A 15,179-nucleotide genomic window follows, 5' to 3' on the forward strand; every position below is an offset into this window, starting at 1 on the left:
ATCAGAGGAGTGAAGTTCTGGAACAGTCTTCCAAGGGTAGCTGTGGGGGTAAAAAACCTAACTCGTTTTGAGACTGAGCTTGATAAGTTTATGGAAGGAATGGTATGATGAGGTTGCCAACAATTGCATGTGGTCCATCTGCTACTGTTATGAGCAAATATCTGCCACAGCCAGAGATGGGACACTAGGGGGGGAAGGCTCTGAGTTACTACAGTGAATTCTTTCCCAGGTATCTTACTGGTGGGTCTCACCAACATGCTCGGGGTCTAACAGGTCACCATATTTGGGGTCAGGAAGGAATTTTCCTGCAGGTCAGATTGGCAGAGACTCTGGGGTTATTTTGCCTTTCTCTGCAGGTTGGGTTCTGGATCATTTTACTGGTTTGAACTAGAGTAAACAGTGAATTTTCTGTAACTTGAAGTCTTTAAATCATGATTTGAGGACTTCAGTAACTCAGCCAGAGGTTAGGGGTCTATTACAGGAGTGGGTGGGTGTGGTTCTGTGGCCTCTGATGAGCTGGAGGTCAGACTAGATAAATCATGATGGTCCCTTGTGGCCTTAAAGTCTATGAGTAAGTCAGCTACATGCCTTAATGGGCAGAGACCCTGCATACTCAGTTTTTCAGAGACAGAGTGTGGTCATTCTTTAAGTAGACTCTGAGCCTCACCTCCTACCGATGTGGCTTGTGAATCACCTGAGTGGAATACATGTCTGCAACCACCTGAAGAAGAAAAGACTTACTCACCTGTATGGTAACAGTTGTTCTTCGAGATGTGAGTGCAGATGTGTATTCCACTCAGGTGTGCGCACACCTGCTGCACTGAAGCTGAAGAACTTTGCCTAGCAGTACCTGTGGGGCGGTGCTCATGGTCTCTGACTTTTAGCCTCTCCTTAGGTTATTTAAGGGCAGCATCAGCCTTTGCGCTGAACATCAAGAGTTAAGACTCTGTTGCAGAGGGGACAGAGGTTGGGTTATGGAATACGTCTGCACCCACATCTCGAAGGTAGGTAACTGTCTTATTGCATGTACGTGCACAGGGTCTCTGCCATTAAGGCATGTAGCTGCCAGTGTACATACTACCTTGGGATTGCCACAGCAGTCCATAGGACCTCAGCAACGTTTCCCAGGCTCTTGAGATCTGAAAAAAGGATACTGGGGAAGAGACACGGTAAGATTACATCAAGTAAATGTACTTGCTTCTCCTGGTGCTCCAGCATCACCTTTCTTCGCCTCCCTTCCCTGCAAAGAGCAGTACCTCCCCTGGGAGCCTCTCCAAGCTGGATGGGGAGCTGACTGGGTCACATGGAAGGACCAAGAGGGAATGTATTTTCTTTCAGCTCTAGCCTGGCTGACTCCCATCTGTATAGCTGAAATAGCTGTCTTGTGTTTCCTTGTAGAATTCAAAGAAAAGCAGGTAATAAGGAAAGAAAGCATGACAAAATTTAAGAAAGAACTCCAACTCCCGTGATACGATGTGGAGCTCATGCTAATATAGCCTAGGTCCGGTGTCAGTCTGCCAGAGGCCAGCAGTCTTTCCCCATAGCATTTCAAAATGTGAGGACTTTGAAATGCTGAAGTGTGGCAGGGTGTAGCCACTGGTTCTCAGGGTGTATGTGTGATTCTGGCCTGTGCAGTCAAAGTCATGGCATTTGGAACAAATAAAAAACATTAACATATGGAGATAGACATCAACTGCTGGTTTCCTGCTTGGCTTTTGGGTTCAGTTCCAGCTGTCTACTTTCCTATTTAAAAAAACAAAAACCTTAGATCCCAGTACTGGAAACTTCATCTCTCCCCATTTACCATCAGGGTAGTTGAGGTCAGATGAAGTACTCTATCTAATGTGATTTAGGTTTTTCTATAGTGTCTGAGTGCCAGCACTCCGTATGTTTCAATATTTGGCAATGGGCAGGATATCAGTGTATACCACTTGCTATGGAATGCACTCCACCTGCTGGTCTAAAAGAGAGAACTTCTGTGCATCTTTAGGGCATGATGCAAGGCTCATGTCTGTCTTGTTTTCTATTTATTGTATTGTTTTACCATAACACTGGGATTCATAGTCATGGATCAGGACCCCCATTGTGCTAATAGGTTTGGTTTGTTTCAGTGATTGTTCTTTTGCTATTGGAGGAAAACTTGTGTGCTACATTATGTCGTTAGATGTGATGGCTTTAGGGAACATTTTGTACAACTTATACATCTAAAATTTAATAAAATGGATATATATATGCAGAGTTATAATTTAAAAAGAGATGCTTGTGAAGTACTGTAACAATCCTTGTTGCCTTATATTAGAGAAACTAGAATGCTGTAGTAGAAGTGATGGTGAATTTTGCACGTGTATATAAATATAAAATTTTGGTTTTAAATCGTTACAATTTTTTTATATCATATGAAACTTTGTTTTATCCAGTTAAAACAGACCAACTAACATATGATGAGACATGATTACTTTTAAACATGCATGCTTGAATATAAAACCTCATTAACAAAATCGTTTTTCTAAAAATACTAAAATATTTGACCATATCTCTTAGAAAGCTAGTAACAGATGTCAGTGCAGTGATTAATTTGGAAATTCACTACAGTTGCTGGAGCTATGTTCAATGTATTTTAGCAGTAATTATAGATTTATTTTTTTCCTTTCTTTTACAGTTCTGAACACAAAGCTGTACTGTCCCTTCTGGCAGCTGTCTCCTTAGTTATGCTCTTCATTCTGGTTCAGAGGAGATGCTCCCTGGTTTCGAAAATAGCGATGGCACTTGGGCTCTTGGGAGTCTACAGTTACCGGGCAGCCATTGGAAATGTTGCATTTCCATGGCAACAAGACAGCAGAGATATCTCAAAGTAAGTTCATCAGCAGATATTTAAATCAACTTCTAGAACAGTTTTAACACTTTGGATACTGAAACAATAGCACCGTTATCTCTGTTAGAATCAGGCTGTTATGAGCAAAGGGATGGTTCTCTTAGGGTGTGCCCTAACAAGTTTCGTGTTATGGCTTTAAATAATATTTGGGTACAATAAAGTGGTATGTTCCTGTACCATATCTCAAATTGGAAACCTCTCAAAGGCTGACACACATACACTGACTACCTTGAGGCATAGCTTATTGATCTAGCCAGTTACCATTTTTTTCCATTTCCATTATTGAATCTGGCTTATAAAGATTACTACCTTTGCTGTTTTATTTACTATTATGTTGATTTGCTACATTTAGTACAGAACAATGCCAACCTGACTTATTTATAACAATGAAATGGTTTACTATTTGACTACAAGGCTAAAAATACGTTTAGGAAACAGTTTCCCTGTGCCTTTCTGTTTCTTACAGCTGAGAGTTGTGCTCCATAGCCTTTCAAGATGTAATAGATTTCTGCTTTTGGGGTCTAAAGCTTGGAGCATTATACAGACTGAGAACTTTCAAAGCTAAGAGTTTTGAGTCTCCTTTCCCACCATACCTGTCAGCAGGTGATATGTTGTTTACCATGTGAGATGAAACAACCCAATGATGCTTCTAATTCATGAGGGCTTTTTTTCTCATACTGAGCATTAGCTGCTTTCGGAGTGCAGGAAAGCAGCTTTGATTCTTTTATAACCTATCTGATATTTTTCAGTTTTTGTTGTGATATAGCTGGACCTGCAGCGCCAACATGTTCTAAAGGGAGCATCAGAATTGTGGGAAAGCTTCAGGATGCATTCCTGTAGTCTTTTGGGGGAAATTCTAGAAAGATGATTGGCTTGTGGCTAGAATAAATTGTTCAGAGATCGCTTAGAATTTGACCTGAGTCTGGGTAGCTTGGTTCAGGATTGGGGATCAGAGGCCACACCCTCTGTAAGAAGTGGAGATTGGGAGTTACCTTGGAAAGCAGCCTAGGAAAAGATTTTTAGACTAACTAAGGCCAACTGTACCAGTGGTGCATATATTTCTTTTATATGTAGTAGAGATATTTGAAGATAACTTACTTCCTTAATTAGTATTAAGATATTTGATCTTCTGCATACAAAAATTTCCATTGACCTTTACTTGGATTACAGAATCTGGCTACGTGCTTGAATGTGTTTGTCTGGAAATACATCTGATTGCTAAATATGATTTTTAGTTTTTGTTGGACTACAATTCCTTAGGGTAGAATGCAATTCCTTCAGTGAGAAAAAATACTGCAGTGTGGAACAGAATGTTAACTGTATCAGCTGAACTGCAAATTAAAAGAATAGTTACAGTAATAAGTGGAGTTCTTAAATTTACAAAGTGAGCAAAGGTTTCACTGACAGCTGATTTACACTATAGTCAGCGTCTTAATTGCAATTCGAATTGACTAAGAAAATATAGGGCTTTTATACTCAGCTTAATTTTAAATGTGAATATGGTGATTTGCTTAAACTGCTATGTCAGACCTTTCATTTATGGCTTTGATTATGCAGTGGCTTAAAAGTTCTTTAGATTAATAAAACCAAACTTCACGATCAGTTACAGTCGTGGCTGACTGAGTCTCACATTTAAGAGTGAGACTTGCATGTTAACATTAAATGACTGTTTAGATATAGAAATGGCACAAGGCTTTTTAAATTGGAGAATTTTAGTGCTTTTTCTAAATGGGAGCAGGTACACTACAAGCTTTGGTGCACACCTCTGCCAGTATACCTTAACCTTGTCTTTACACCATCCTTAGCATTACGTATCAGGGCTTCCCTGTTACTTGCGTTGACAGGACATCCACTTTAAAACTGCCTACTACCTTTACCTTTTAAGATAAAAATACTGCCATAGAGACTGAAGTGTAGAATACATACATTATGGGGGAGGGATAGCTCAGTGGTTTGAGCATTGGCCTGCTAAACCCAGGGTTGAGAGTTCAATCCTTGAGGGGGCCATTTAGGGATCTGGGGCAAAAATTGGGGCTTGGTCCTGCTCTGAGCATGGGGTTGGACTAGATGACCTCCTGAGGTGACTTCCACCCCTGATATTCTATGATTCTATGGGCTGCAGTAATGCAGGTCTTTCTACCTTGCCTTGCAAATGTGCCTGAACTCTGACACAATCTGGTAGAAATATCTGGAAAGGCAACATGGTCCAATGCTGGACTGCAAATCAGGAAACCTGTGTTTTTTATTTGTAACTCTTAACTTGCTAAGATCACGTAGCAAATAATGCTTTTCCTAATTTTGTAACTTGACCATAATGTGAGAAATGTTGTGTATTAGGTTACATATAAAAACTACATTAAAAGAATGTTAAGGTTGCAACGTCAAGTACCTAAAAGGTGGGAAAGTCAAAAAAAATTTCTGTGTAACCTTCATTCAGCCCCATTATATGTATACATTGCCAACAACCTGTACTTTATGATCACTTATTATTTTTACATCAGGACTCCCTGCCTCATTCAGTGCACAAAATGAATGGTGTTCACTGAATGGGTAGTTGTTGAATATTTCTCTTTACTTGTGCCTTATTTACTGCGCACCATCCAAACCCTGAATTCCATACAGAATTATTTCCTCATGGGATTTTCTCAGGAACTCCTCACCATAGCTGCTGAGTGCTACACAAACATTAATGAATGGATTCAGAGGATCCCTTGTTAGATGATGATATTCACATTTTACAGATGAGGAACTAAGATGCACAGAGGTTAAAGTCAATATTGAAAATTGGGCCCTAGTGGATGTTCTTGACAGATATGTTACTACTTTTATAGCACATACATTAATAACACAGCTTCCATTGACTTCAGTTGCACTGAGTGCCCAGTGTGTCTGCAAATGAAGCCCCAAGTATCCCAAGTTTCTCAAGCTGAGCACTAAGAAAGTGAGAAACAGAGTGTCCACTTGTGAAAAGTTTGATGTGTGACTTGCCCAGCATCAGTTAGAAGCTTGGTGGCAGAGACATGACTAGAACTCAGATCTTCAGGGTGTCAATGTATTTCCGTAACCAAGAGGTCATCCTTTCAGTTCCTGCAGTCCCCTACATTACAGGCAGTCCTCGACTTTACGATGTTCGAGTTACAATGAACGGCACTTACGATGCTTCTACATTGACACCCTGATTCGACTTATGACTATAGGTTTCAAGTTTACAATGCTCGGTCCTGCAATGGAGTAGATTGCAGTTCTGAGTTCCAACTTACAAATGCAATCGTAAGGAACCAATTGTGTCGTAAGTCTGGGGACTGCCTGTATTTACCTCACACCTCCCAGTTTCTGCAACAAATGACACAGGACCCTCCACACAAAAGCTTCATCCACTATACAACCTTTGAATATGTTAAATGAAGCAGAGGTCCTGTGAGAAGTGTCTGATCATGCAGTTACGGACTGTATCATTGTAGCGAAGCAAGGACCCACGAGTGCAGCACCTCCTGCTGGTTGTCTGGGAATTAGCTCTCCAGCGTATGGAGGACCTCCTTCTGCTGGTGGCTCGCCTGCCTCAGGCCCCCGTGTCCCTCCCAGACTCCGGTGCCCCTTTACCTCGGGGTTCTGTCCTCTACAGTATGCCCACTCTCTGGGTCTCCCCTCCCAGGGGAACCCCTAACCCTCTATCCCCACCTTGCCTCAATGGCTACTGCCAGTCACCATCTAGCTCCCTTTCTCTTGGGCAGAATGCAGTCTGTAATGGCCACTCATCATCACCTGTTGCCTTTGCCTATTCCCAGGCTGGATCTCTGCAGCCCCAGTACCTCTGTAGGCCTTCAACAAGGTCTGTAGCCTGGGTTTTTACCAGGCTGAAGCTCCCCAGTTCCCTTGCCCTATTCCCCAGCACTGCTCCAGTTCAGGTTTCTTCCTCTGAGGCAGCTAGCCCTTCTCCCCCCAGGGCTGGAGAGAGACTCCTCCAACTTCTGGCCCACAGCCCTCTTATACGGGCCAGCTGGGCCCTGATTGAGCTGGCCACACCTGTGCTTTTCACCACTCAAGTGCTTTCACTCCTTTTCCCAGCTGCAGCTGTCTCCAGTGCTGCTTTTAACCCCCTGCCTACTGGAGTGGGGCAGGCGCCCCACTACAATCATGTACATGCACAAGGGGGCTGAATTAGGACTGCACAGGAAACATTAAATTCTGGCATTTCCTAACTTTTAAGTGCTTGATTTTGCAATTCTAATATTATTTGAACATAGCTTTTTGTGTGTAATTTCTTCATTTTTAAAAAGCAAGCTTTAAAAAAAAATCCACTATTTGGAACCATATTAAGCCCACACGTGGTTTGTCAACAGGGTAGGAACCTTTAGATCTGCAGCCCAGACCTCTGCTATTTGAGGTAACGGGATAATTGGTAGCAAGAATAGGCTCTTAACCTCTCTATAGGCCAGTCACTAAAGAGAGACACATTTTGCCAGTGAGTTTCAGACATTGGTTGATAGCAGAAGAATTTTGACTCAGGACTCTAGGCTTCAATTCCATGGTATAGAAAGGAATGTCCTCAAGTGATTTCAGACCCTTCTGCCTCTTGTCCCCTAGCATGTCACTGTGTCCTTGCTGCTTGTCATTCATCTGCATTCCAGTCAGGCTGATTCTTTCTTCTCCAATGTAGCCTGGGCACCACCAAGGGGGAGCATTGACGGTATAGGAGAGACTGTCCCTGCCCTGTTCTAGTACCTAACACTAAAGCATCCCCCAGCAAGTGCTCCTCCTGGATGCTGTTTGTCTTTTTCAGCCCCTTGAACATGAGCTGTGTGGGCATTGAGCATGCTCAGTGTGGTTGCCATGGAGCTATGTGGGAATTGAGCATTCTCAGTACAAATGGAATCTTTGGAGAAATTTGCTGCCAAACTTTCTCTGTTGAACATGGATAAATGACGGTTGTCAGAAATTTAATGTTCAGACTAGTTTGAATAGATTTTCACAGGGACGACAAAAGGCAACCCTCTGATCGAAGTACCACCACCTTGCTGAATTTCAGCCCGACTTCCCAGTATGGAAATGCTAGAGCTCCTCAATGGAATGTTAGGAGAATGTTTTCACATTGGCAAAAAATATTTCCCTAACCTAATCCTTGAAAATCCTTAGCTGAGCTGTTTGCTGCATCTCTCTCTCTTCCTCAGAGAAAAAAATTAGCCAAAGGCAGAGACTAGCATGGAAATTTGGCAGAGTTGTAAACCACTGAAAAGAGTCTTAAAAATTAAGTGTTATGCAACCTTACTTAGTTAAAGCCATTGCTGCCAGTTTTGCCTATAATAGAAATATTTTTGGAAGCTATTTAAGAAATCCCACAGTTAATCCTTGCTTACATGAAGAAAAGTAGAATTCACATATAGCTTCTGACATGCACTACTTACAACATATTTGACTCTGGAGGCAGTAATGGTCTTATCTCACTTCTTATGTGATCAGTAGAAGACAAATACCTCTATTAAAAACAGCAGCAACAAAAGCTTGCACTTTCTGCCTTTGTACATCTCAAATATCCTACTGGATAGCAGAGGTGGCCCCAACGTGTCCAGGCATGGATCAGAGCTAGTCTCCTCTATGCTTGACTGCAAAGTGGCAGGTGCCTCATTTGATGACAGTTATTACAAGAGAGGGAAGAATAAGAAGCCCAGTAGCTATCTCCTGCTCTTGGACTCTCTGCGGGAAAGAATTTCACTCTTAATTAGAAGTGAAAATCTAATACAAAGTACTGTGTACAACTAGATCAAGGAGCATATGTAATTCAACATCACAGAAGCACCATCTTAAGAGCAAACATTCAAGATGGCAATATCACATTAACCAAGTCAAATCAAGCAATAGGCAGGGCAATGAGGCAATTTGAGCACAAATCATGAATTTAACCAGGTACTTACAAACATCTGAAAACACCGTGTTCAGTATTATAAAAAAACCTTTCATAATTATTGTCAGGGTTCCTTCCCCACTCTGAACTCTAGGGTACAGATACAGGGACCCGCATGAAAGATCCACTAAGCTTATTCTTACCAGCTTAGGTTAAAACTTCCCCAAGGCACAGATTCTCTTCTTGCCTTGGGATCGCTGCCACCACCAAGTGATTTAACAATCAGGGAAAGACCACTTGGAGTCCTATTCCCCCAAGCCTATACACCCCTTTCCTGGGGAAGCTTGCGAATAAGATCCTAACCAATTGGTTACAAAATGATCAAAGACGCAAACCCCTGGGTCTTGGAACAATGGAAAAATCAGTTAGGTTCTTAAAAAGAAGGATTTTATTTAAAGAGAAAAAGGTAAAAGAATCACCTTTGTAAATTGAGGCTGGTAGTTAATCTTACAGAGTAGCAGAAAATTCAAAGAACACAGAGGAACCCCCTTTAGCCTTAGTTTCAAAGTTACAACAAAACAGGGATAAACCTCCCTCTAGCAAAGGGAAAATTCACAAGTTGAGAAAACAAAGATAAACTAATACACTTGTTTTGTGCCCTGGCTATTACTTATAAGTTTGAAATATGAGACACTTGTTTAGAAAGATTTGGAGAACATGGATTGATGTCCGGTCCCTCTTAGTCCCAAGGGCGAACGGCCACAGAAACAAAGAACCCAAAACAAAATCTCCCCTCCCCCCAGATTTGAAAGTATCTTTTGTCCCCATTGGTTCCTTTGGTCAGGTGCCAACCAGGTTACTTGAGCTTCTTAACCCCTTTCCGGTAAGGAGGAATTTAGGCTACCCCTATGGTTATGACAATTATACATTAAAAATAAGGCTAGGAGGTCTCTGAAAATTATATTTAAAATCTTCAAATTAAAAAATATGGCCCAAAAGGCAGGTAACATGTCAAGTTTGTCACAGATTACTAAGGCCAACTGGCTCCCTTTCCACGGTAAAATATACAGGATGGGGAAAAAGGCATCCTGTAAACTCCGTATTGTTTCAAGACAGAGAACCTGATTCTTTCCTTTCATGAGGCATCATGAATGAAATAAGAGGTGTGGCAACCCTGTAAAGTGTGATCATCTACAGCAAAAAGAGGATCCAACTGAACCTATCCCACATTACTTTCCAGAAAGCTTAATCCACTTTAAAAGCTCTTGTCTCACATCGTGCTGACATTGGCCAAGTTCTCCCATGGCTTGACAGTACAGTAGAAGCTTTTTTTTCCAGCATGTCAGGGAAATGGGGGTTGCCGGTAAGTGAAAAATGCTGGTTAACTAAGAGGGAGGGAGTTTGGGTGAGGGGCGGGGCTGGGGGTTGGGGTGCGGCACAGGGTTCAGAGAGCAGGCTCCGGGTGGGAGCTTGGGGTGCAGGAGGGGGCTCGGGGCAGGGGGTTAGGGCACAGGAGGGGACTCGGGGTGCTGGATCTGGGAGGCACTCACCTTGGGCGGCTCCCTGCAAGCAGCAACCAGTCCCGGCTGCTCCTAGGCAGAGGCACAGCAGACCACTCTGCACCCTGTCCCTGCCCCAAGTTCCCTGCCAGGAATTGCGGCCAATGGGAGCTGCAGGGGTGGCGTCTATGGGTGGAGGCAGCGCACATAGCTACCTAGCTACGCCTCCACAGGTTGCCGCTTGCGGGGAGCTGCCCGAGGTGAGTGCCCCCCGGATCCAGCATGCCGAGCCCCTCCTGCACCCTGACCACCTGCCCCAAGCCCTCTCCCTCACCCAAACTCCCTTCCTCTTTAGTTAACCAGCACTTTTCATCTACCAACAACCCCCATTCCCCCAACATGCTGGATAAAACAGCTTTTACTGTATCAAGTTATTTCACTAATTATCCTCACAGGAGTCATTTAAATATATTGAGACAAGCTACAAGAAAAAAATATCTTTAGAGAACAGCATCAGGTGTTGCCCTTAATTAACATCTTAGATAAAAGCTATGACCTATTTGGCCAGTGAAGTTTCAAACGCGAAATTCTCCCAGACAAGCACATACATTAAGATGATGCAACATTGTCTTACTTTCTTCACACTACCATTTTTTAAATGATTTTTTCCACTCTCCACATTTTATCTCTTTAAATAGGTAATTTGAGGGACAGAGAAGGGTCAAATTATTCTTCAATGGTTTTTAATTTAGAGACTATCTAGCACAAGCCATGGAAGAGTGTGCATATTTTAATTACCTTTTTCCTCATCCACCTTGAGCAGCAGTCACAACTGGAAACTGTAGTTTTATCTTCAGTGGAGGGGGGGAGAGAGAGGGAAATTTCAGACCAGAGAACTGCAGAGCGTCCAAGGGCAGGTTTTTATAATACTGGACACGGTGTTTTCAGATGTTTGTAAGTACCTGGTTAAATTCATGATTTGTGCTAAAATTGCCTCATTGCCCTGCCTATTGCTTGATTTGACTTGGTTAATGTGATATTGCCATCTTGAATGTTTGCTCTTAAGTTGGTGCTTCTGTGATTTTGAATTACATATGCTCCTTGATCTAGTTGTACATAGTACTTTGTATTAGATTTTCGCTTCTAATTAAGAGTGAAATTCTTTCCCGCAGAGAGTACAAGGGCAGGAGAAATTCTTTTACTTCAGACGTCATATTTTCCAGTAAATTTTCAGTTGGTCACTTTTTAAAATACTTTTTTAACTGGACATTTGCATGAAACATGTATTGCACAGTAATGGTTGGTTTTTCTTACTGAGACTATTCAACCCAGCTGATGTTTGTATAAGTGCTTCCAACTTGAAAAAATATTTGAAAATTGTGTCCAAAAGATGCAATTCCTTGCCTTAAAAAGGGTGCTGTCAATTTGAAAAGACCATTTGCTTCCAGGGTGGATAAAAATCAATGTTTTAAAAAAATCAAAATAAAAAATCAGATTTTTTTGATAGTTTTTTCCCCTCAAAAAGCATTTTATCTAAAGACAGTTTTAATTAAGATAAATTATAGCTCAAAGAGATCTCATCATGGAATAGGGATTATAAATTCTAATTCTATAGTATAAAACCATATATTCATGTAATGTTTAAGAAAAGTTTTGTAAATGAGTTCCAATAGTTCATGGATTAGGGTCCCAATTTTATGGGGTAGCCGGGGCTTCTGTATAGATTATTTAGGTTAATCTTTTTATCTACCCAATGGCACTCAGTGCTCAGTCTAGACGATACCATCAGACATGCTTAGTTTTTCAGTTCTCAAACTGTGGATTTGTCTCTCCAGAGATACCATGCTTGTTAACAGCAAAAATGTTTTTAAATAAATAAATTAATATATAGAGGTGAGAAATAACAGACCTCAACCCTATTCTCCCTCTGCAAATTTGTGTACACAGAGTCAGTCCCGTACCTCTCTCTAAAAGTGCAAAGTTCCAAAAAGTTCAATGAATAGAAGATTGTTGGGGGCAGAATAGATCTGGACTAGGAGAAGAAGTCTGGAGATAAATGTGAGAAGGAGGGACAGGCAGTAGAAACAAAAGTGAAACTGTTTGAGCAGCGTGTTCCAGAAGTCTTGAGGTCTTTCTGAGTGTAGCCTTCATTGATTTGAGATCTACCATATCATTCTTTCACTAGAAGGGAAAACCTATAATGGCAGCAGGCCATAAGAGACCCAGTTTGGGAACATTTTAATGACATTCCTCTACCTGTGGGTAAGATAGGCATGCGTGCAAAATGCAAACAGTGCAACAAAGAAATGCAAGGCCTGGTTGTGCGAATGAAACAACATCATGAGAAGTATTCCTTCTCAGGAGGAAGCTGCCCTGAAGATGATGAAAGGAACATCACTTTAAAAATGTAGAGTGTGTACCTTCTAAAAATGAAACCTACATCTATCTCTGAGTTGTGAAGAATATGCATTAAGGTTATAACAACCAACAAGAATGCACTTTTATGTAGAAATCCATGATTAAATCGAGTCTTCCTGACTAGTGATTTAAATCAAATCCACTCTTTCTTCTCCAACTTTGTGCCCTGTTTGAACTCAGGTCAGTCCAAAACACTTTCCTTCAAATCCTTTAAGACACTCTGCCATGATGCCTGCAGATCCCTGCCAGGTGGTGAACTATGTTGTGAAGACAGCTTTATTGTACAAATACATGCACATATTGTTAATTTACCTTTCCCTGACTGTTGCATCTTGTCATTAAACTAAATTTTAAATTCTGAGGCAAGGACTGTATATTTATTACAGAAGCAAGGGAGAGAAAAAGCCCTTAAAGGCGAAAGATATTTTCAGCTGAATTTTTGGGGGGTGGGGGAGAGAAGCGGGGAGAACTCATTTCCAAAAATAGAAATTGTCAGTAGGGTATATATCATGATCACATGGAAAATCTCTGTGGGCAACATTGTTTAATAGCTACTGGCTAATTGCTTTGCAGACCAGAAAAAATCAATGCAAGGAAGTTCTGACTTTCATATGAACTGGACGTTAAGTGGAAAACACTTAAATACTGTACACCAATGTGCAAGCAAGTACTAGCTTGTAGTGTTAGGTTTCATTTGTGTCTCCGCCTTTTAAAAAAAAATTGCTTTGAAGGCTTAATGGTGGGTGTGGGGTTTTTTTGTCTTTATATGTTGAAAGTCCTCATCATTAGTGTCAGGTTTCTTCAGCCTTTATTGGCTTGATAGAACCACAAATTATTAATGTTGGTGCTACTGAAAAGAACTGGAGCCCCAGATAATCTCCCCAATTTCCCCCCATCCTCTCTTTTCATTTCTAGGCTTTCTCTGATATGAAAATGTAGTTTTTTGGTCAAGGTTGCCTATTGGGGCAAAAATTGGGGATTGGTCCTACTTTGAGCAGGGGGTTGGACTAGATGACCTCCTGTGGTCCCTTCCAACCCTGATATTCTATGATTCTATTATTCTATTTGGGATGCTAATGCAAATTGGTTTCACAAAGAGTTGAAACATACGCATTTGAAAAGGAAAAGTTTTGCTTTGACTTTTTCCAGGAGATTCTGGCTAAGCTTGTTTCTTGTGAATGCTTTCCTGGTTGAAATCAGGTTTGTCCAAAGTTGGGTTATGTGATCCAGACTACCACATCTTGAGCACCTGAGAGCTTCTGAATCAGTTTACTTTAAGATCTGAATTGATTCTGGTATCTATAGAGCAGGGCATGTTCACCCTCCACTCAGAACATATAAGTAGTTAATTGTGGCAATGGAGAAATTCTTTGGTATTTGGTTTCCTAAAAATATTATTTTTTAGCATTTTTCATTTATTTGTATTACATAGCACCTAGGAGTCCTGGTTATGGACTAGGACCCCATTGTACTATTGGGTGGCTCAGTAGTCCACAGTGAATGCTGACTTTGGTCCAGTTTGCCCAATGAACAGAGACGCACCAATTAATTTTTAGTGTACATCTAGATACCTTCTCTTCCTCTCAGTTCTGCTTTGCCTTGTCTCATGCTCTCTTCTTCTTGAACAGCCGTTCTCAAAATTCTGGAGCCCAGTGATCACTTCAGGTTGTTTCAAAAACTTTTGCTCCCCTCTCAAATGCATGATATTATGGCTGGGATGGTACCTGGAAATGGAGAATAAAGATCAATTTATGGGTGTACTAAAATATCAGTTGTAGGAAATGGTTAGCATACATTCCCTAAAATACTGGTTTTGCTTAAGAAGCTGTGAAATGTGGTGTGTTCTGATATTCTAAAACAGAAAATTGGTTAAATGTTTTTAGTACTACCAACAGTAAAGTCAAGAGAATGGCTTCAATCCTAAAGGAGAATGTTGATAAATTGGAGAGGGTTCAGAGAAGAACCCCAAGAATAATTAAAGGATTGGAAAACATGCCTTATAGTGATAGACTTAAGGAGCTTAATTTAGCTTAATGAAGAGAAGGTTAATGGGTGACTTGATTACAATCTATAAGTACCAACACGGGGAGCAAATATTTAATAATGGGCTCTTCAATCTATCGGAGAAAAGTATAACATGATCTAATGGCTGGAAGTTGAAGCTAGACAAATTGAAAGCATAAATTTTTAACGGTGAGAGTAATTAACCATTGGAACAACTTACCAAGGCTCATGGTGGATTCTCCATCATTGACCCATCTTTAAATCAAGATTGGTTGTTTTTCCAAAAGATATACTCTAGGAATCATTTTGGGGAAGTTCATCATGAGCCTGAATAATATTTGGGCTTCCATCTACTTTGTTGATTCCGATGTCCTGTTGGACATCTTTTTTTTTTTTTTTTTTAAATACCTCATGCCTCCTTCCCCTGGACACACTCACATGTCTGGTGACCATATTTGACTGAATCCTGACCCCCATCCATGTCTGGCTGTCTGGAAAACCATAACTGGAGTTTCAGTTGATAACATAGCTGTTTGCATCAATACCG

The 15,179-nt window shown here is 41.1% G+C and overlaps 1 protein-coding gene across 4 annotated transcripts in view; it reads left to right on the forward strand.

The window, feature by feature from the left end:
* The window catches only part of PIGG (phosphatidylinositol glycan anchor biosynthesis class G (EMM blood group)), a 166,713-nt gene that overhangs the window by 83,996 nt on the left and 67,538 nt on the right, over nt 1-15,179 (forward strand). For all 4 annotated transcript variants that reach the window (XM_074953613.1, XM_074953614.1, XM_074953616.1 and 1 more), the window contains exon 10: nt 2,660-2,851. In XM_074953613.1, coding sequence (XP_074809714.1) covers nt 2,660-2,851 — 192 coding nt within the window. The remainder of the gene's footprint in view (nt 1-2,659; nt 2,852-15,179) is intronic.

The sequence above is a fragment of the Natator depressus genome, chromosome 5, assembly GCF_965152275.1.
Source record: "Natator depressus isolate rNatDep1 chromosome 5, rNatDep2.hap1, whole genome shotgun sequence".
NCBI classification, from domain to species: domain Eukaryota; kingdom Metazoa; phylum Chordata; order Testudines; family Cheloniidae; genus Natator; species Natator depressus.